Below are 22,375 nucleotides of genomic sequence, written 5' to 3' on the forward strand. Positions count from 1 at the left end.
GATACTTTAACAAGTTGGCGACACAGTTAAGCCTTTTTTTATTTCGACATCAACAATAAATTTAATCTTATCCAACAATAGCTAATTATAACAGACAAATGTAACTTAGAAAGCTGGAAAGATTTGCAATATTAAATTCCTTTCAGGTCGCTGGCGGCCATTTTATCAGTTGGTTTGACTAATTAAATCAATACTATGTAACATTTCTACCTTAAAATAACAGCTTGAAAAAAATTGTGCGGCTAGAATGAGTTTTAATATTACGATTGGCCTGTCTTCTATGCCCTTCGGGGGTCTGAGTTGGAAAAACTGCGCTATGTAACTTTGCTGGACCGGCCCGGGAGAGGCCCGGGAGAGGCCCGGGAGAGGCCCGGGAGAGGCCCGGGAGAGGCCCGGGAGAGGCCCGGGAGAGGCCCGGGAGCTGAGCGGATGTACTTCGACTTGCTTTCTGGCACACCTACCGCAAAAACAAGTGCAAGTGAACAGCTATGGTCTAGCCTGCCCCGAAAACACTCTAAACCTATTTATTTAACACTGAAAGCAACTCAATTATCATGGCAGGTTATCGATGCAAATATATGTGTTGATGGGGGCGTTTAGGAAGTTAACCAAACTTGGAATTGTGTTAGATCACCATCAATCTCTCGTGCGGCTCCCTGTTGATGACAGTGGTTACATCACAACTGAAGACAGCGAGGTAAAATTGCGCTGACCCCAAGAAAATAGTCCCTCAACATTCTAAAATCCAGGCAGTGCTAGGTCGGTTTTATTTCAAACCTCATTATATGAAGACAAACATTTACATTCGGAGCCTGGCATAATTACGGTTTTGTTTTGAATGTTGTTTAAACTGGAAAAGACTGTTTTTGGGACAGGCTAGAGCATAGCCGTTCACTTTCGCTAGCTTAGCAACAGGGATATGGGATTTCACAAGGACTGCATGGAATGCAAAAAAAACGTTCTGGACACATTTCTTACACCCTGGCTGACTCGGAAATGAGATCCTGTGTCCAAAATCCCGGATGGTCACTTTAAGCTACTTACAAACGGTAGTCAGAAACCGTGTTGTATCATAGTCTTGTCAATACAAGCAAGGACCTTAGAGTTTTTTTTTTTTGTAGTTGACGGTTTGTATAACAAAATATTAAACAATATTTATACAACAAAATGACTCAGCATTAACATAAGGAGCTAGTGCGGTTCCGTTTTAGCATGTTAGCTAGCATAAACATCAAAGCGGACTAAGTGAAGCTGCTGAGTTGGATAACTACGGTAGAAATATTTATTTTTATATTCATTTTAGTTTATTTATTTAACTAAATTAGGAAGCAGTTTTGCACATGGTGCCTATGTTTTTTTTCCCTATAAAGCCTACACTGTCATAAAATAGCATTATAATTATAGGCCAGTGAAGCGGCCAAAGGTCGTTTTATCCAAGTTTAAACGTTTCAGTGGAGGAATTATTTAATTACTTTTGGACCATGGTAAATCACTGAAATAAATGTATTGAATTTTTTAAATTTTTATATTTATTTGCTTTTCCTTAATTAATTAAAACTGGTGATTTATTGTACGTCTCCTCTTCCTCACCACGCCTTTCCCCCGCCCCTTCCTCTCGCTGTCATCATCTTCGCCCGATCTTCGCCAGCCAGCCTTCACCTGAACGTCAAATCTCAACATACACAGCAAGAGCGTCGAGCCACAGATGGAAAAAAAGCCAGCTTGTGGGCTTCGGGGCTGCTGCCACCACCACCTCAGAGCGGCTGTTCCTCCATCAGCCAGACCGCTGTAGGACACCGCAGGGTGGGGAAGGAGCATCAGGGGCCCCGGCGGAGAACGAGCGGAGCTCTGGAGCTGTGGCAGCTGCCTTCTTCGGACCCACAAACAGATCAACAAAAACATACGCTGTCTGCTACCCTTGCTGCACCATTACTGTGCTGAGGAGCCGATTTATTTCAGTTTGACCTGCAGAGAGGAAGCATGAGACGCAGAGGAGGAAGAGGAGGATTTCTCACCATGTTTCTGTCGCTGTGTGTAATATGGACACAGCTGCTGATCCCAGGTAAGCGTCTGCTCTCTGCAGGCTTCCTTAGACTACAAATATTTGCAAGATTGACACACCATGTTGGTTATTGAATTGGCCTTTCTGCTATCCACCTAATAACAATGAAACAGGCTGCTTAAATGTGAACATTTGCGTTGAAACGCTCCCCGGAATATTTGTGCTGAGTAGTTAAAATAACCCCAGTGAATTCAATTCATTGGGGTTATTTTAATTGTAATGATAGTAGATGTTGTCTGTAGCCCATTAATCTTCAGTATTGTACATTAAAATCCTCACAACCATCCTTAATGATGCGATATGAACCTGGAATTAGTCGATTAGTTATAGAAAAGGCATAACTAATATGTATGTAATACTGAAAATATCCCACGGGGAGAGCTGATATTGTAAAGTAAGTTCCACAGTGAAGTCTGTGTACGTCTTTGATTTATCTGGTATTTATTTGGTCAAATTCTGCTCCCAAACAGTCCAAGCCTCCAAACTGAATTCAGCCCTGATTAAAGCTGCAGTCTGCAACTCTTTTTCAAGCATAATGCCTGGAACTGTCCGGGGATTCTGAAAGTAGTACATTAAATACCCCAATACAAAAAAAAAAGAGTTCTCTAGGTCCCCCATATGTCCCGCTAGGTCCCTCCAAAGCCAGCAGGTTTGTTTACAAAATTGCAGACCGGACCGGTAAAAGGTAACCAATCAGGTTTACGAGCTGGGCTCTGCTGCCTGTCAATCACCGATTGTGCACGCGCGATACAAGGTAGGCTCGTCCCCACGCTTATTTATCTGGACTATTGAACTTCATTACGGGCTAGTCTAATTACTGTGTCTTCCATGATCGCAAATGACAGGTGAGTTGATGAATGAGGAGTCGTGTAAGCGCATCTGGCGTGCAAGTAGACGTGCACGAGTTCTCATGTGTTTTGATGGGGCGGGACAGGAAGTTGAATAACTTTTTATTTTTCGGTTAAAAAATAAGCATTTCTTGCATTTTGCTACTACGGAGGTCACCGTTTTCAACTTCAAGCGTTCCGATAGATCATGTAAACTCTTAAAATGCCAAAAATTAGGACTTTACGTATGACAACAACAAATCCTGCAGACTGCAGCTTTAATGGGGGGTATTTTTTAGTGTAACTGTAACATCAGGAAGGGAAAACAGATCTGATATCTCCAGCTTGGACTGTTATTTGAATTTGCTGCAGCATCCTCTCTGCGTCTTCAGGGGCTGTTCAGTGATTTGTTTCCTGCTTGAAGCCTCAAAAGTAAATGTAGGTCAGAGTAAACCTTCAGACCGGGTATGAAGGGCTTAATTTACACGAGGTAAACCTGCTGGCTGGAAGCTTTCAAGTTCAGATAAAAAGAACTGACCCATTTTACCTTTTTTTTTTGTTTGTTTGTTTGTTAGTGTTGCTTCCTCACATGTTTATTTATCTACTGTAACATCCTTTAACAACTCAAAATGTCATTTAAAGTGATTTTACGAGGGACTGACAAAATATTGGAAATAAAACATGAGACTAATTAACATCATTAATGAGATGGCAGCAAAAGATGAACAGTTAAGATAATAAAACATACAAAGCTATTGCAAGCAACAATGATAAATTATGAAATATTTCATAAAATACAAACTAAATCAGGCAAAAACTCCAATGACAAACATGTTGATAAAGGTAAAAATTGCAATAGATAAAAATCAATTTATCGATATTAAAAACAGAATTGTAAGTTTCTACAAAATGTAGCTTCCAGATTGAATGAAAAGGTTTTTAGATGTAAAATCTTTTCATCTTTTCTCTTAAACTCTGAAAAGCTATTTCAGACCTGGAGCAGCATCATTAGATGGTTTTGTTCTGCTTTGTCGAACACTCTAAAGCCTGATTTATGCTTCAGACGCAAAGCCTCTGACGCTCGGACGCAGAGCCTCTGCGAGCGTCAAAATCTTGACCACTCCCCCACGCAGAGGCTCTGCGCGCGTTCTCGTGCACCTCAAAAAAATCCTGACTACGCAACAGACGCATGCAGACCACCAACGGAAGTGCGCAGACAAAAGCGGCTGTGATTGGTCCTCGGTGTGCTTTTCCGGGTTTAACGAGAGTAGCAAACTCCCCAGTCTCTTCCCTGGTCTGGTTCAACGGGCGTACAGACCACCTACGCTTCCTCCTTCGTCTTTTCACCAACTCCAATAGCAGAATCCTTTCTTCTTCAAGGTCGAGCAACTCCATATCCATCTCCATAGTATCTTGCAGACGCGCCATTGTTGTTTTGACCAGGATCAGCGTGTCAGCGGAATATATACACTCCCCCCACCGAAGTTCTCGCGACTCGCGAGAGTCACGTTATGGTTGCAGAACCATAACATGAAAAGTGGTTCGCGACCAGAGCAAAGCAACACGTCAAGACGATAGACGCAGAACTATAATCTGCTCTTAAAGAGAGATACTGGAGGAACTATGAAGCCCTCAGTCAGCACATCTGCCTTAAATCCTAATGAATGAATCTTAAAATCAATCTGAACAGGTAACCAGTGTAATATGTGCCCTCCTCGTGGTCTTAATTAGCATTCATGAGTTGATGAATGCAGAAACCTTTTCCATGAGCCCGGGTCTTTAGAAGTTCTTTTATCTCCTTGGTTGGAAGGTTGTATCCTGGAGGTTACCTGAAACCTTTTGGGATGGGGTTTGCAGCACGGAACATGTCTGCTTGAGAATTTCCAGATGGTTTATTTCCACGTTTCCCTCTGTCACATTCATCTTTAACTTTTAAACTTTGTGCTCGCATTTTGCGCAACAATTCTAAGCAGCTTTAAAGTGAATATCTGCTCTGAGCTCCTTTCTCCTCCAACACAGCCTGAACCCTCTCAGACGAGCTTTCTGTCCTCTCTTTAAGGAGTCTTCAGGAATAGTTCTCCAGGCTTCTTGAAGGACATCCCAAAGCTCTTCTTTGGATGTGGGCTGCCTTTTGTTCCGTTCTCTGCTAACATGATCCCACACTGCTTCAGTAATGTTGAGCTCCGGGCTCTGGGGAGGATTCATCCCTCCATCAGACCTGCTGCCACTGATTTTCAGCCCACTTCTTGTGTCATTTGGCACAGCTCAGCCTTTTCTCCCTGTTTCCCTTACTTGAGAACGGCTTCTTGAAAGCCACCCTTCCATGGAGCCCATTTCTGATGAGGCTTGGGCCAACAGCAGATGGAGCTCACTCAAAGGAAGCAGTGGACATGGGAAACTTCTCCTTCCACTCTCCTTGGCAACATTTAAAATCTGTTCCACCATCTGCTGGTTTAAACCGTTGTTTAAAGCCCAAATAATGGGAAGGGCAAACGTCTGCTGGTACCTGTAAGGTGACGTAACATTGTCAAATGTAGCTTTAGATATTTATTTAGACTCAGCAAAATGAGCAAGGCAGAAAAAAACGTTTGCATTCAGATGAGAGGTGAATATGTTTAGTATCTGTGTCAGTGTGGACAGGACCTTACAGTGGTTATTTACCTGAAGCACAAATTAAAATCTGCACATCACAACCTGCAGGAATGTGTAACACGAACATATTTGGATCAGACTTGAGCTTTGCTCAGTGCTGCAGCTCCGACACACTTTCACATTTCGACGGCCTCAGTTCATCAAATCCACCCTGAATGTTGGACTTTAGTGGAAACGTAGAAGATCCAGAGCTGCAATCTTTTAGTTCCCTGAAAAACACCCTGAGCTATTTAAGTTCTTGGTGCTTTTGGTCAAAATCCATCTTTCAAGTGTTTATTTTGGGCCTCAGTTTGTGCCTCTGAGCCTCTGAACTGATAATCCATACTACTTCTTATGTAGTACACACATTGAGAAACCTGGACAAGGTTTTATTATGGCTTCCAGAAAGCTGTTGTTAGTTGTGTTGAGGTATTTTACGTCCACATCTTCCTACACATCTAAAAAAAAAAAAAAAAAGAAAGAAGCAAATAGACTTTTTTTTTCTTTTTAAGACATCAGTGGTTGCAGCTCCGTGGAAGTAGTTGTCCTCAGGTATTGGACACGTTGGGGCTGAATCTGGACTACTTTAGGGCACTTAGGGCTCAGTTACGATCTGGATGTTCATCTTCCTTTAAATGTTCCGGGTCACAGTTTGTGTTCTGGTCTTTAGTTGCCTGGAAGTCATCTCTGATTGTTGACTCAGACTTTAAAAGACTTAACATGTGTCTGGTTATTTCTCAGGAGTTCTGTTGCTGCACCTGCTGCCACCATTTCTAACATTTGTTATTGTCTAGCATCACTGTCGTCTTCTACAGTACCGTCTGTGCTTTTGGTACCAGAGAAAAAGTGCCACCATGTTCCAACCACAGCTCTCTGCCTCAAACACATGGTCCACACAGAGTATGTAAAAGCTAAAAGAGAAATCATGTGTACACACAGAAGCACCTGACTGAAGGTTTCTCCTTGACTCTAATTCAGCTCATGATTTCCTCTCAGCTCCCACAGAGGCAAGGCAGGGCCTGTCCAATCACAGCCCTGCTCAGCATCATGCGTAGCAACCAGGACGCTGTCGCTAGGGAGAAAAGTAGTCAGGAGATGCAGAGAAGCTGTGTCAGCATTCCAATCATCTCAGAGGACTAGCTCTGTATCACAGCTACTCCTGTTTGTCTTTAACAAAGCAAAATACGATGCAGACTTTTAATTAATCTCTGTAACTGCTGGCTTTAACTGGATTTAGGCTCCTTGGACAACAAGAAAAGCTCCCTTTAACAGGAAGAAACCTCTATCAGAACCAGAACCAGGAAGGCGGCCATCTGCCTGGACCAGCTGGGGGCTGAGAGGACAGGAAAGAGGGGACAACAAGCAGCGTAACACCAGGCCAGGGACACCTGCTGAGAGAGAAACACAAGTTAATGACAACAATGATGTCATATGCACATGCAGAGGAAAGAGAGCAAAGGGAGGAGAGGTGCATCATGGGAGCTCCACCAGCAGTCTGGGCCTATAGCAGCTTAACTATGGGATGTTTCAGGCTCACCTGAGCCACCCCTAACTATAAGCTTTATCAGAAAGGAAAGTTTTAAGCCTGGTCTTACAGGTAGAGAGGGTGTCTGCTTCCAACAGTCTTCCAACAGTAGAACATTCATGGAACCAGTCTTAACTGGTTGGACCTTAGAGGAACTGATGAAATGAGAAGTTGCTAACCTGAGGAGAAAGTTTTTTACTCTTTTTTTTTTTTCATGATAGCCATGTCTTACCCAAAGATGTTAATCTATAGCAGAAGTGTCCCATCAGAAATATGAGAGGACATCGGTCTGCACTGTTCACTTCTGCTTTGGAAATTTGACCCAAAAAGAGTTCTGCCTCTGAAATAATTCTAAAGACGGATGCTGTTCCAGCCATTTGTCCAGCAGAAACCATGAAGTAGGTATGTTTGTCATCTGTTGAGTTTATTTTTTTAATATGTTGTCTTGTTTGCAGTTGCTGCACACAAACTGTAAGTGTCTTGGTACACAAGGCAGCAGTTGTGTACGCTGATGAGTGTCGCGCTCAGTGAGTGACAGTCAGCAACAGATCCTTATTTTAGGGCTTTTTGGTCTTTACAATCTCAGCTGACTCAGTTTCATCGAGTCGGAGAAGATGCTGCAGAACTGCCATGTGGGCAGGATCAGATTAGCATGTTAATAGATCCCTGCTATTTTTTTCATGTTTTTTCTCTGGCAGAAATCTCAATGAATACGGTATTCAGGAGTACAGATGAATTGATGGATTGAGTGGATTGATAACTGCAGGAGTTTGACTTTAAATGCAGGGAAGTGATGAAGGTGGGCTAAGTTAAGCCAGTCTGTAAGTCGAGGCCCCCCCCTGTATCTTTGCTCCCCTTTTCTCATCACGTGACCTTTCGTTTTGTAAGCACCTATCATTTCTACCAAACCGTAAAAAGAAGAAGCGCATGAGAGGAGCGATGGGAGACAATTTTCTTTAAAAACTGCTTTTCACTTGTCAAAGTAAAATATTGACACATCAGATGTAACGGCTGCTACATAGATGGCAATTTATCCAGGTCCCACAAAGTTGTGTGAGCTTTGTGAGGTAAGTGAAGCCTCGTCTTTGGTTGGAGGGGCTGCAAGGAAGCATTGACGGTTCATATTTTGCCGCCATCATGGAGGATGAGAAAATTGAACACTGTGCACTGGTCTTCAGGCTGTGGCTGTTGGTTTGTTTGCAGACATACATGATGCCAGTGTTGGTTTGGGCAACACCTTTAATTTATTTCAGACTTATAGGTTTGTTTTAGAGTTGATCTTTCAGATTTTAATGCAGCTTTTTCTTTGATCAACCTTTGCATTCGTGTCACGTCTGGAAGTCAGGAGCTCAGGAAGTGCTGCTGATGACTCCTCCATGTTCTGATCTGTGTGTTCTTTAAATAGACGGGTCCACTTCTGCTCCCTTCAGCCTCAGTTTGAGCGTCTTTACTTATGAATGTGGAGCAGGGGGCTTCTGCAGTACATAGTTGCCTTTTAACCCAGAGTAAATAACGTCTCTAAATGAATTATTCAGCGTTAGTCTTCATCACGGCTGGGTGAGTTCTGTGGGTTTCAGGGGTTTCCTGTCAGCCCGCCTGTGAGTGCAGAGACGGATGGAATCTCCTGCTCTCATCTCCGTTCCTGCTGGCTCAGCCTCTGCTCAGTGGGATGTGTTTGAGGTCGACGGGTTCAAACAAGGAAAGGCAACTGTTTGCAACCAGCAGTTTTACACTGAGTGATCAAAGCTTGTTTCCTCTCTACAGTTCTTCATCTTCATCCTCATCATCATTTGGATGACTTTTGGATAAATTCCTCTGAAGTGCTTCCTATCAGAGTGTGTCTGTGTTTGAATAGACTTATATCAATATATGAACTTAGGGACTGGTATCATAAGATACCCGTGTTAGCTTATTTGTTGACACCACTATACGCAGTAGCTCGATGTTACTACCACATTAAATCTAACCTGTGTGTCGGTTGTTGAAATATGTTTGGAGTGTACAAAAAGGAGACTGCTTTATTTGCAATGCATACTTTGGATTTTTTCTCTTATTGTATTATCATCGTGAAAGTATTGGTAAATAGATCTAAGTAGAGTTTAATTCCTGATTCTAGACGACTCCAGGTGTGTAAATGTGGTTGCACCGGTGCCACCATTCATCTGTATTTCTACACATTCGTCAGTCAAAACTCAACGTTTTTCTCAAGCCATTCTGCTTCATGGCAACACCCGAGGATTGATTAATGTTTGAGACAGATGCTGCCCCCCCCATCCAAAGCTACAGTGATGGGCCGCCTTTCTTTGTATAGAGCACGTAGGACCTGCTGTAACTGACTGTGCTGAATAACAGGCAGTCGGACGATGTGGAACATCTGATCAGCGGCGTCAATTCAGCCAGAGCTAAGGTATGGCAAGGTCACTATAGTCACATGACTACAGCATCAATCAATAAATATACATGCAAATAATCACTACAAAAGTCTGCTATGTAGCTTATCTGTGTGCAAATGCAGTCTCACTCACATAGCTGCTAACATAACAATGGGCTCGTCTCCGTCTCCCTGTTAGCATTAGCATTAGCGGCGGAGGTGCTGACGTGGACAGCCTCGTTAACAGGCTGAATCCCGCCTTCACTACCTGGCAGGGGCGAGGCTAGGGTATTTTTAGTGGCACCACGGTGAGATAGATCGGCACCCCCTGGCTCAGCACATTTTTTAAAATATTATATTATGCAAAAACACATTTTTTTTTGCTCAAGGATGCATTATTTTAGTGACCATTTTATTTATTTTCTAGCATTTGTTTTTGTTTTAACTCTTTACTCCCAAAATAAATGTTGAGTTATCTTCAATATTTGTCAGAGCTTAGAGCCGTATATAGAGAGAGTTTGATCCGTGATCCGTTCGGATCAATTATTTCGGTTCGGCACACACATGATCCGCGGATTGATTTATGAAAAAAAAAATTGTGCGCATGTTCAGTCCTCACACAGCCGTTACCATTCCTGCTAGTTTCAGGGACAGAGCTACTTTCCACGCTCTGGGTAAAAGTCTGCAACAGTTCCCTCTTCAATAAGCAAACAGTCCTATGGCTCGTTTGTGATTTATTGTCCTCAGCGTACAACATGTAGAACAGTGGGCATGGAAAATAAAAGTAGGCTAGACTTCGGTGACTACTGTAACGATAATTGCTGTCTGTAGTGCTACGTCTGTTTCCATATACTCGCGCTGCCACACAAACATAGGTTAGGCTAGGTTACCACACAGACATAACACGTAGCTGACATAGCGATAGCTAACATAAAGAAAACCCCTAACCTGCAACACAGCGTGGTCATGGCGATCGGAGGAACAGAAAAGCTTCACGCCCCACGTCATTTAAATCCCCTGTTTGGGAGCATTTTGGCTTCCCTGTCAAATTTAATGAAGAAGGAAAGAGGTTGGTGGATAAAACCGTGACGGTGTGTAGGCACTGTGGCACAAGAAAGCCACACAACAGTGGAAACACATCGAGCATGGCCACGCATTTGCAGCGACATCCCCCCGGTGTTTCACTGACAGGAGTGAAACCGAAAGCGGGTGAACAACCGCTCATCACCGCGGCGTTTAAGCAGCCCCTTCCTTCACAATCCGACCGGGCTAAAGCGATCACAAACGCTATCGGTGTGTTTTTATGTTGCACTTTAAGTTGTTTTTCTTTGATTATGTTGAAAAGAAGATGTTAATTGTGCACTTTAAGTTGATTTTATATATTTCAATTTAATAATTTAAAAGTGTTAATAAAGAAAAAGACAAAACATGTTTATTTGTCTTGTCTATTTGTTTGTTTTTTTTTTTGCTGATCCGAAAAATTATCCGATCCGTGACTGATCCGAGGAACGATCCGAACCGTGAGTTTTTTGATCCGTTGCACCCCTACTATTGGGCTAATGTTATGGTCCTTTTCCCCTGCGATTTACATCTTACTGAAACTCACGTCCATAGCCTCATCCTATACTGTCAATCGCGTTATCATTTTCTTATGTGTTTTGCAAAAAAACTGTAACTTTGTGAAGAATTCAGTAGTTAGTCATGAACATTTTGGATGTATTGAACTTGTGTGTATTTGGCCAATTTAGAAATGAGAGTTTTATTCATGCATGTGTTTGTGAAATAAGAGATGTCTGGTTAAGAAGGCGAGTTGATAAGTTAGGTCCTGTGTTAACAAGAACCTCTTTTAAGCAAACTCCTTGTATACGAACAATGTTCTTAATGTTTGAGTTCATATGTAGGGATCTTGATAATACTACAAGCGAAGTTTGATGATATATCGAGCCTTATATGTATTTTAAATTCAGCGATTCTGACATATGCGGCCCATAGGCTTACGCTGTGGAATCTTCGCTGTTGATGGTGCCCATGATTTGAGTTGGCCGAACTCTCTCTATATACGGCTCTGGGGGGGCTGAGAGATAGGTGATACAAGTGTTGGGGAAGATGACACTTAGATAAATAGATGTTGTTCAAAATTTCATTTGTAGTTCATTTATATGTAATAAATAATAGAATAATCAATACAAATTGACACAGAGTAATTCCATAAATTAATTAAAAAAAAAAAAAGAAAAACGAACATTTTCATTTTCCCCTGGAGCCAAGCTGTGGCAGCTGCCATACCTTGCCATACCCAATTGACGCCCATGCATCTGATGTTTTCTTACTTATATGTGGTGCCTCAGCTGGGTGGAGTCTACAGATGTTATTATTCAGTGAGACTGCTGCTTTGTATAAAATAAACAAATGCCCTCATTTTCGGTCGTTACTATACCATTTATAGCATAAATCTGAAATAGTCCCAGACACCACTTTCAGATTATTTAGTGTTGTTATTGTCCTATTAAGGCTGTTTTGCGCACTGATTTCCTTCATTTTCTTTTCAACCTTTTGATAAGAGTTCAGAGGGGCAGTGAGGCTCATGTAGTGTTACATTCACCAGCCTCTGCTGTTCAGAGGCTGCAGGAAAACACCTACATTTGTATGTTTAAATGAGACATTCAGATAAATGTATATATTAAGATGTAGATGCTCTCAAAGCTGCCTGACACCAGTGACTGTGACTGATCCAGCACATTAATTTAGAACGGTGGACGTGAACTTGACAACAAAGACGAGACATTTAAAGTGACATGGCTCTGTTGTGGTTGTTGGGAGATCAAACCAAGGCAAGTCTTAGCTCGAACCAACTTAGAACTGATGCGTTGACCTTGAACCAGCACTGGAACAGCTTTGACACCCCAGAATCAAGCCATGTAGTCTGGGTGTTGGAACTGGACCAGGTCCGTGTCTGTACTGTGTTTCCGTCACCACACATGGTTCGTTGTTTTGTCAGAATATGGCGCATCTTCACGTCCCAAATCAAACCCAATGCGGCAGCCATGACCGGGCCAGAGTAGACCAGTTCATCTCACCCACTCCGGAAAGCAGCTGTACCACCTGACAAACCGATGAAATGTTCTGTCGTCACACTGCTAACCAGCTGTTGACTGATGTTTATTCCAGAACTTCAGATTGTTTATTAAAAAAGCTGCATCACTCTGTAACATCTCTGTAAGCTGAAAGCATGTAAGCTGGGTGGAGGTTCAGGAAGAGTTTCTTACATCCAGGAGACATTTACCATCCATCTCCTTCTCTCCACAGAGCATTCTGCTGGCGACTCCTTCCCTACTCGCCGCCCTGGTCGCTTCCCTCCTCTGTATCCAAAGCATGTAGCAGACAACCTGCCACAGACCCGCCATCATCACCACCGTCATCATCGTCACCATCAGCACCCCACCAGGTTATCCGAAGAGTCGCCAGTTCCTCTGTCAGAGTCTCCGTTTCTTCAGGAGCCCGCTGGCCAGCGAGGCCTCAATGTGTTGGCACGACCACATCACGGGGTGCAGCCGGAGCACGCCGCTGTGTCCGCACAACATCTGGTCACCGTGGTGAGTGATCTGTTCCCTGTACACGTGTTGTTGTGAATGTGAGGCTGGAAGTTGCGGGTGATGAAAAAGAAAGGAAATGTCTCTTTTTGCCAAAGGTTTGAGGACACATTCTCTGTGTGCTGGTGAATAATCTGGAAGTTCTTAACTGTATGAGCGGTGAAGGGTTTTTGAGTGTTTTTACGTCGTTCTTGTTGGGCTGGTTGTGTGATTGTCTCCAAAGGGGAGGCTTCCTCCAGGTTCAACACCTTCATGTGCAGAGAACAGACCAACATCGTAAGATAAATCCTCAGAGCATCAGCACACCGGCTGTGGCTAACACGAGGGCTGAAACCATTCCTCGAGTAGCTCGAATAAAATTACAAAAAATCCTTGAAACAAATGTTGCTTCGATGCTTCGTTTAATCCACACAGATATGTTCTGCTCAGTGGTCCTTCGGTTCCACAGACGGTTTTTACTGTCACCGAGGTGCTGAACGCCAGGAGGTGTCTGTTACTGTGGCATTTCTTTAAAAACAAATAAAACAACAACTAAACAGCACGTCGCTACTTCAGCCGCTGTTTTACGATAAGTATGAGCCCCCTTTGCTCAGTACTGTTTGTTTATCAGCGTATGAGTCTGATACAACTCGATCTCACAGAATATGATCAGCTGCTGTTACAGGGAGTCCAGCTCCAGGGTTATTTTAGGTTAAACGGGGACAGTTTTCAGGAGGACCGACCGTCTCCAGAGCACAACGATCGGGGAGACGACGGTCCACCAGCCTGTGTGAGCTCTGCTGACAAACAGCCACAGTAACGTCAGACGGGCCTTTCTGAAAAGTTCACAACGTTTTAAACTAGAAGCTTTTAAAGCGGTCGCTCAAAAAAGGCGGAGTGCTTTGAGTAAGAAGCCTGGTGCAGCTCCTCCGTCCTCACTGGGAACAGCTGAGAAAAGACGCTGGAGCTCAGAGACAAAAACGTTATGTGGACATGGTCACTTTCGTTTGGTCGATTTGATGGTACGATGGAGGAAACCGGAGAAACAACGAGGAGCCCGATCAGAGGAAAAGATGAAAAATGTCTAAGTTTGGGACGTTAGTTTGAGAATTGTCAAACAAAGGAAAATCCTGTACAGTGTTTATGGTAAAACTGAATTATCTTTCCGCAATATCACAAAGTCAGTGCAACTCAGCAGAAAGCAGCCAGCAACAAGGTGGGAGAACAGTGGCCTATCAACCGGAAGGTCGGTGGTTCGACTCCGGCTTCGAGTGATTTGAGTGGTTCCTTGGGCAAGACACTGAACCCGACATTGCCTACCGATACATCTATGGGTGTATGAATGTGTGTGAATGAGTAAAAAGCATGCAGTTATAAACTAAGCTTGAGTGTGAGTGAATGGGTGAATGTGGAGCGCTTTGAGTGGTCAGTTCGAAAAGCGCCATACAAGTACAGTCCATTTACCTGTTAACACATCCAGTCCACTGAGTAGAACACACACAAGGGAACATTCCATGTTAGCATTTTAATGGAAATCAGGAGGCTCGTTAGCTGAGAAGGACGCTAGCAGAGAACAAACATGTCTGACTGCTGGAATAATCGATGGAATACCTTGAGTACCTAAGTAAGCGTCTGCTGCATCCCGAGCTGACACATTACTCTAATCTGACAGCTTTCATTTACAAACCAACTAAACTGTGGCATGTTGTTGTGAGTGAGCATCCTTCTCATTGATACGACGGTCTGATGGACGGAGTTGTTGAGGCAGCTGACACTGAGGAGGTCAGAGGTCAGGAAACTGGCAGAGAGTGGATGATTGATGAGGCTCTGCAGACTTCTCTATCTATAGAGCTGGAGGACGGATGCTGCTCTCTCTGTTGCTATGGTAATGTTAATCATGAGTGTATGTGTGTGTGAGACCCACTTACATTCACAATGGGTGGTTGTGTAACGGTTAGATAAACAGCAGTGACCTTCAAACAGGCATTTACATTTATTGTGTTTCATACAAACTGACTGCAGGTTCAGTTTCTCCCACACAGAGTTGAAACGTCCATGTTTAGAAACCGAATTCACCAGGAGTTGATGCTCCGCTTCATTTATGTCCAGTCACAGCACGCTGTTGGTTAGCAATGACCGGGGGCTGTGTTCCACCCCGAGGCATTTTCTGCCCATTTTGTGGGGCAATTAGTCGCACCAGTACATATAGAAAATATGTCTTGTTTTATTCCGTCATCTTACATGTAAACATCTTACATTCCCACCTCATTGTTCGTGGGGGACAGTGAACAGAAACATTTCTGTAGTGGGACACTGGTGCTTGAATTGTTTTCTAATCTAATGTTTTCTTTCTGACCCCCGACTCTACCACCTTTCTGACCGAATCGAGCAGCGTTCCACACAGAACAGACATTGGGTGTTTGCATTCTCCACATATCAAAGATGAACGACCTTAACTGAGACTCTGTTTCAGCCCAGCTCTGTTCAGGGTGCTGCTTTCTCCCCATTTCACCATTATGACACGTTCTCATCAGAACCGGACTCTGATATCACGAGTTATCACAGGCCTTTTATACATGAACACAGGCGTTTTGATAAATGCAGATTCCTCTATGTGGTTGTGCCTACCGATGTAAATGCAGTTTTGGGCATGGAAAAAAAAAAACTTTTTATGAAGATTTTACACAAAAAGTCCAACTCTAGCTTTTATGTGTGGACTTAAAAATTGAGGATTTTAGTTTTCAGTGCTGATACTTCTTGGTCTGATGTCAGAATATGAGCTCAATTCTGTTTGTACGAGGAAGACAATGGGGAGATCAGCTGTCGGGGCTTTCTGAAAAGTTGCACTAATAACTGTTAAACAGGTGGAGCAAGAATTGGGGTGTGTGTGTGTGTGTGTGTGTGTGTGTGTGTGTGTGTGTGTGAGAGAGCGCGCGTGTGCATGAATGAGTGCTTACGTTGGCCTGACATCGTAAAAGCAGCTTGTGTGTGGACAAAGCTATTTGTGTTGTCCTCCATCTGTGTCCAGTCAATAAGCGGCGCACTCTCGCTCCCATTTCACGGACTAAGCAAAGTTTAAAGGCTTTCAACTGTTGATTATGTCGTCAAAACAAAATATCATTTATTCCCTCCTCTTACGCGACAGTCCCAAATTTCAGATGAGGAGAAGGTGTGGAATCAGCAGGAGAACTCCTCCTGCACATCTTATCAGATAACAGTTCTATAAAGACAGAAAAGCCATGCATAGCAACCGCTGCTGTCGTGCCTCGAACCTTTGTTGGAGAACTAGTTAGTAGGGCTGTCGCGATAACCGCAAAATGCAATCACCGCGGTGCTGAGAGGACCTCCGCGGTGCGTGTCCAGGCCCCCGCCCACCGCATGCCCGCTTGCACGCGCAGAACAACTCGAGAAACTGAACGAGTTTTTAAGACTGCACAGTAGATACAAAGCGACTGACAGAACTGATACTTTTTAAAGCCAGCACAGTAATAATGATACATTGTATATTCCCCGCAAGGCAGGAGAAACACATTAACACAGCGAGGTGCCGCGTTTCTGTCGTCATCTTTGCATGTAGGCACCGCACACGCACACACGTCTGCATGCTACTCGTTGTGGTCTCATTCTCCCTCGGCAGCTGATATTACAAGAATATGCCTACTCAGTGTCGTAGCAATAGAAGTTAAAATAAAATGCAGTGGCCTACCTTTATCTGGGCTTTACTCCTCTGCCTAGTCCGGACACTTTATGGCTTTGAATCTTCCCCTATTATCCAAGTTTAACGTTGTAAATGCGACCGTCTAATATCAACAATAAACTAGCTTCCACAGAACCACGGCTTGGTGTGCACATTTGCTGTTGGGAAATACCTGATCATTTCAACAAAACTGTGTGAAACTATTAAATAATAATAAAAAAAATAAAAAAAAAAGTTTAAAAAATGTGCCGGGGTTGGTTGGTCGGCGGCAGTCTGTTTAAAAAAACTGTATCCCGGACACGTGAGCTCAACTGCTGCACTGATCTGCTTCGTTTTTCTCCGTCATTACTAAATAAAACGTGCACAGGTCTGCAACAATGTTGATATTTGCCATGTGGCACTGGCAACAATGTTGCAGAACTGGGGTATGCGCTGCTTGATCTCCGCTATGTTGGTCTGTGAGTGAGTAAATGACAGGCAAAGCAAAGTGAAATGTAAGAATTGCTGGGGAAAAAGACGGATTATGCGCTCGATTTTCATCTAACATTGCATGTCGTGGAAAGTAGCCTAATGAACAAAAATGCGATATCACCGCATACCGCGCTGTTGAGCGGCTATGAGTCACCGCGGTGGGAATTCCCTAACCGCGACAGCCCTACTAGTTAGCCAACTCGAGCACAAACGGCTTCACCTATGACAAGCCAGCCAGTGCAGTGTCGATGGTCAATGATACATCGGTGATCGTCTTAAAGTAGCAGGACTGGTAACTGATTTCCATCCTGTCTAAGAGCACATGAAGACATGTAGCCTTAGCTGTATGTTGGTAATGACATTATGAACTATTGACATCTACGACTAAAACCAGAGCTGCCTTCTAATAAATGTTTATACTCGTATAGGGCTGGGCGATTTTGAGAAAAACAATAATCTCGATTAGTGTTTTCTGTATCTCGATATACGATATATATCTCTATCTATGCAGGAAAATAATAATAATAATAATAATAATAAAAATAAAAAAATCGCACCAAATTCAGCAAAGTTTTTATTGAAGTGCAAACAGGTAGGCAGCCAAGTGCCTAGAGGTAGGTACTAGTAACAAAGTGCTTGTGCACCATCTTTAACATTATCAAACCAAGGAAGTAGTATATTGCCTTATTGTAATTATAAACATAAAATCTGAGGGTAGACAGTTATATAGTGCTAAGATAAAAGACCAAAAAATGTAAGATGAGACAAAAAAAAAGTGGCGACTTGGGAGATTGTATCTAGGGTCAAGCATTTTTAGCATTCGTATGAAGCCTGGTTGCTCAACAGCTCCACAGCACAGAAGGAAAATCAGAGTGGCGAAATCTTGTTCATTTAGGTTCTACAGCATTAAAGCTGCAGTCGGCAGGTTTTCAAAATTGCGAGTCTAAAGTCGGAAAATTCGAACTGATACAACTTTCAGGTCCCTCCCCCAACCTCTAACAAGCTCCGAATCGCCCCCCAAACCCCTCCCCCTCTGTGGACGAGGTTGTGCACGTGAGTTCACACCAGTGTGAGCGCTCACAAACTGGGGCAGACTCACGCTCAGCAGCGTGTGCACAAGCTGTGATTGACAGGTAGGATTCCTCCACCCTAACTTGATTGGTTAAAAACAGCCGGGAGCGCTCGGTTTTTGCAAGCATGATTACAGGCTTCAGAGGGAGCTACAGATTTCGTTATTTTTCCTAAACAACCTATTTAATATTCTACTTCCAGAATCCCATGACAGTTCAAGCTAATGACTAAAAAAAAGTAGCCGACCGCAGCTTTAACTCGAGAAATTCGATATGTCAAAAATCTTTCTCGATTTCATCTCGAGAAATCATAAAACTCGATTAATCGCCCAGTCTTATACTCGTATAGAAATGAGCTTAACTCGTAAATAACAAAAGACACTCTTCACTTTCTTTACAACAACATGTGACTGTGCTCAGTGAATGAATGCATGGTGGGGTTGGATGTCCAGTGTAGATGTAGCTGTTTCTGTGGATGTCTGTGGTCTCCCAGCTGGGCACAGACGGAACAGTCCAATGCTGAGAGCTAAATACAAAAAGTAGAAACTAAAATTGCGAACAATATTTTTATTTTTCTCATTACATCATTCCAGTTTCACCTGGCAGTGGGTTGGGTTTATCAGGCAGGAGAGGTGTCCCTCAAGTGGATGTTTTGGAAGCGGATAATGCAGATAAATGAAAGGATTTAAGGAACTCTACTTCGACAGCTGGGTCATAGCATCTCCACAGCTGCAGGTCTGGTGGGATTTTCCTACTCTGTGGTGATCAGTACCGACCAAAAGTGGTCCAAGGAAGAAAAACTAATGAGCCTGCAAAAGGGTCCTGGGCAACCAAGGCTCATTAATGCACAAGTCGAGCAAGCCTGACCCGCTTTGTCGGTTCCAAAAGAAGAGCTACTGTAGCCCAAACTGCTGAAAAGTTGGAGGTTCTGGATGTGGATGGTTGGGTTTGTAAGCTTCACCGGTGGAAGATGAGGGACCAGGATGGACCAGCCGGAGGGGGGCAGTGTGATGCTTTGGAAATTTTCTGCAGGGAAACTTTGTCAGCAACGATGTTTGGGTTGGTGGTTCATGACAAAGTAAACCAATTCATAGATTTTACTCTCTGAAGGAAGAGTCCGGCCACTCTGCAAAAATGCTTCAAGAATGGTTTGAAGAACATAAGTTTAGGTGTTTACTTGACCTTCAAAATCTCCACATCTTGTTCCAGTTGAGCATCCATGCAATGTGCTCCGAACCATGGATCCTTAGCTCATGAACTTCCAGGACTAAAAGGATCTGCTCCCGACTGCTTGGTGCCAGATACCACAGCATGACTTGTCCAGTTTCCTCAAATGTTTTAAGGATACATTGCACACCATGCTGAGATATGTTTTCTGTCTGTCAGACCGTGTTATCTTTGCTGTTTTTCACAGATGCAGTTAAAGAAATGGGAACAAATGATGTGTCTCTGTGACAGACTGCTGGGAACAAAGTGCCTAAAGATCCAGTTTAAAACGGCTTCTTTGCTAAGTTGTCTGTTCTGTGTGGACACAACACTGGTTCATCCCTTGAGTTAGGAGCCTTTTTCCTGCCTGAATGATTCATAGGTCAGTGTTAAGTGGCTTAACAAAGAAAAAACAGCCAATGTCCAAAGAAAAACTCTTAAAGAGCCTCAGAAAGCTGGAGAACTATTGATCAGGAACACTTTAAAGATTACAGGAAAGTCTGGCTGCTTGAAAGGAAACAAAGAAATGGAGAGGGGGCTCTTAACGTGTCGCACAGTTTTATAGATGTGAAACAAAATGTTTCTCACTGTGTTGTTCTCCCTGTATCAGAGAGACGTGTGGAATCCTGAAACAGTCTGATTCACAGCGGGCAGACATTTATTTATAGTAGAAATGTTTCAAATGATTAATTTAACTGAATATTTACACACTTCCTCTGCAAAGTCTCACCACCTACACTCACACAGTCGTGTCCCAAAGCAGTCAGAGGTGTCGTTGCCACAGATGCATTGTGGGAGTGGAGGCAGTGTGGAGACAGATGGGGACGCTGGTTGTTTACAGATGGTTTACCTGCCGGTCCCCCCTCTGTCTGTGGATCCCTCTGCAGGCTCTGAGGGTTCCATCTGCTCATATTCTGGGTGTCTTGTTGTGGAGTGGATTGTCCTTTGGACGAGTCTGAGATTGAAGCCCTTCTCTTTCTGCTTTTATCAATGAGAAACTGCTGTGAGGCTCAACACAGCCTTGTGTGAAGCCTTTTCTGTATTAACTCCCTGCGTGTGGTCACATGACCTGTCCCTGCAGGCTGCTGCTGCTCCATCACTCTGAAAACCAGCTCTAATGGACGGAGAGTTTCATGACTGAAAAGGCCTCAAAGCACTCCCCATTCATTTGGGTTGTCTTCTCATTCATTTGACAGGAGAATGTGTTGCTAATAATACCCGAATCATTCACTCACATTACCGGAAAACATCTGGTACCAAGCAAGATACTAATAAGATGATGAATGTTTTCTAGTGGATATGTTGGGAGGAATTTTGGAGTTCCGGCTCTAATTGATTAAAATTAATTCAGCTTTAGGTTTAGCTCAGGCTTCTTGTTTAAGTTTGTATTTTACAGAAGGCGTTACTTGAATTTAGCAGACCCTTTAATCTAAAGTCGCCTACAAATGTGGGGTTAGGGTGTAACCATGTCACTGAAATGAATGTTTATGTCTCCTTATAAAGGTCAAATGTTTACTTCTGTGAAGAAAATACATTTTGACGGGGAATTCTCTTTCATCTGCTTTAACTAAAGATTAATTTGTATGCCGTTTGTGACGCTCAGAAACCTCAGTTAACAGCTGCTCCACCTCCAGCCTTCATGTCGGCCTCAAAGCTTCTCTGGTCAGTGTTCATCATGTGAAACTTCGTCATGCCTGCTGACCCCTGACCCCTGAGGGTTTGATGGTTTAGTTTGTGATATGATATGATGTAACCTGTTGTTATGGAAGCCGAGAGCCCCAGATGGTACCCAGTCACCTCCCGTCCCTGCAGTTGATCACATGACCGCACTGCTCTGTGTGTGTTCGTGTGTGTGCGTCAGCTTCTCACAGCATGCGTGTGCAGGATGTCACACGTGAACTCTGAAGTAGTCGAGGCGACATGTGATGAATCGTTTGTGTTCTATTACATATTCTATTTTATATTCGTTTGTGTTCAGCTCAGGTTGGTTTGCTTCTCTTTTGGACCTCTTCAGTCATTATAAAATATGATTAAAAGGCAGTTTGATTTAAGAGTTGTTTACTTTGTGTCCATCAGAGACTATTTGCAGATCCTGAAACAGTCCTGATGTTTTGAATTGCACATATTATGGGAAACTCCCTGTTTTGTCTGTGCTTCTAAGCCTTTTGTCAGGGGTCTGAAGTCACTACCGACTCAGAAACGTAGAAAAATGAAACCCTGGCATTTTGTTTTAGGTTCTGTACATCTGAAAGCATTCAGTGAAATGAAGATGTTCACCACATGACTAAAAGAGCGATCAGCAGCTCCCAGCTGTCCACGCTCCAACCGCAGATGTAGGAAATGGAAGACTCTAAGAATGAAACTGCCAGCCAGGTGTTTTTCTGTGTCAGTATGGTGTGGTCGGAGCTCTCAGCTTATGAACTGTTGCTCTCTCTTACCCTAATAACATGCTCCAAGGGTTATTAATATCTCAAAGGAGGCAGAAAGAGGGGCAGAGTAGAGTCAGTGGGTCACTGCATAAACTGAATGATCTGCCTGAATAGAGGTCTACACTAATGGAAGAAGACGGAGCTGCTGTACTGTCGGAGTTAATTTGGCCAAAGCATGTCACAGAGCGCTCATTAAGACAAAAGGAGCTAAATACGTCTCCTTGAAAATACCTTGAAACCTCTTGATTTGAGAGATGAGCATCTTCTCAGCCCATGTACATTCATTTCAAATGCTTTTTGACATCATTGGATTTAGACAAACTTAAGATCTACAACTAGCCTGGCTGACGCGTCCACAATCTCGATGAGATGGTGGTCTGGGAACTAGGTGTGCATTTTCTCGTATTTGAGGCGTGGTTTACGAATGCCTAGAGCCGTTTATTGGGCGCTACGAATGTCTATCAAATGACGTCAGGTTCTTCCCATGCTGCTTTGCGCGCGATTCATAGCCAATTGT

General features: G+C 43.3%; 1 protein-coding gene across 1 annotated transcript in view; it reads left to right on the top strand.

Annotated features, from left to right (window-relative positions):
* Positions 1 to 1,628: 1,628 nt before the first annotated feature.
* The window catches only part of ptprr (protein tyrosine phosphatase receptor type R), a 55,733-nt gene continuing 34,986 nt past the window's right edge, over positions 1,629 to 22,375 (top strand). Inside the window, exons 1-2 of the mRNA XM_075472295.1 lie at positions 1,629 to 2,062; positions 12,723 to 13,009. Of these exons, the coding sequence (XP_075328410.1) occupies positions 1,981 to 2,062; positions 12,723 to 13,009 (369 nt within the window). The 5' untranslated portion in view covers positions 1,629 to 1,980. The remainder of the gene's footprint in view (positions 2,063 to 12,722; positions 13,010 to 22,375) is intronic.

The sequence above is a fragment of the Odontesthes bonariensis genome, chromosome 8 (assembly GCF_027942865.1).
Source record: "Odontesthes bonariensis isolate fOdoBon6 chromosome 8, fOdoBon6.hap1, whole genome shotgun sequence".
Lineage (NCBI taxonomy): Eukaryota > Metazoa > Chordata > Actinopteri > Atheriniformes > Atherinopsidae > Odontesthes > Odontesthes bonariensis.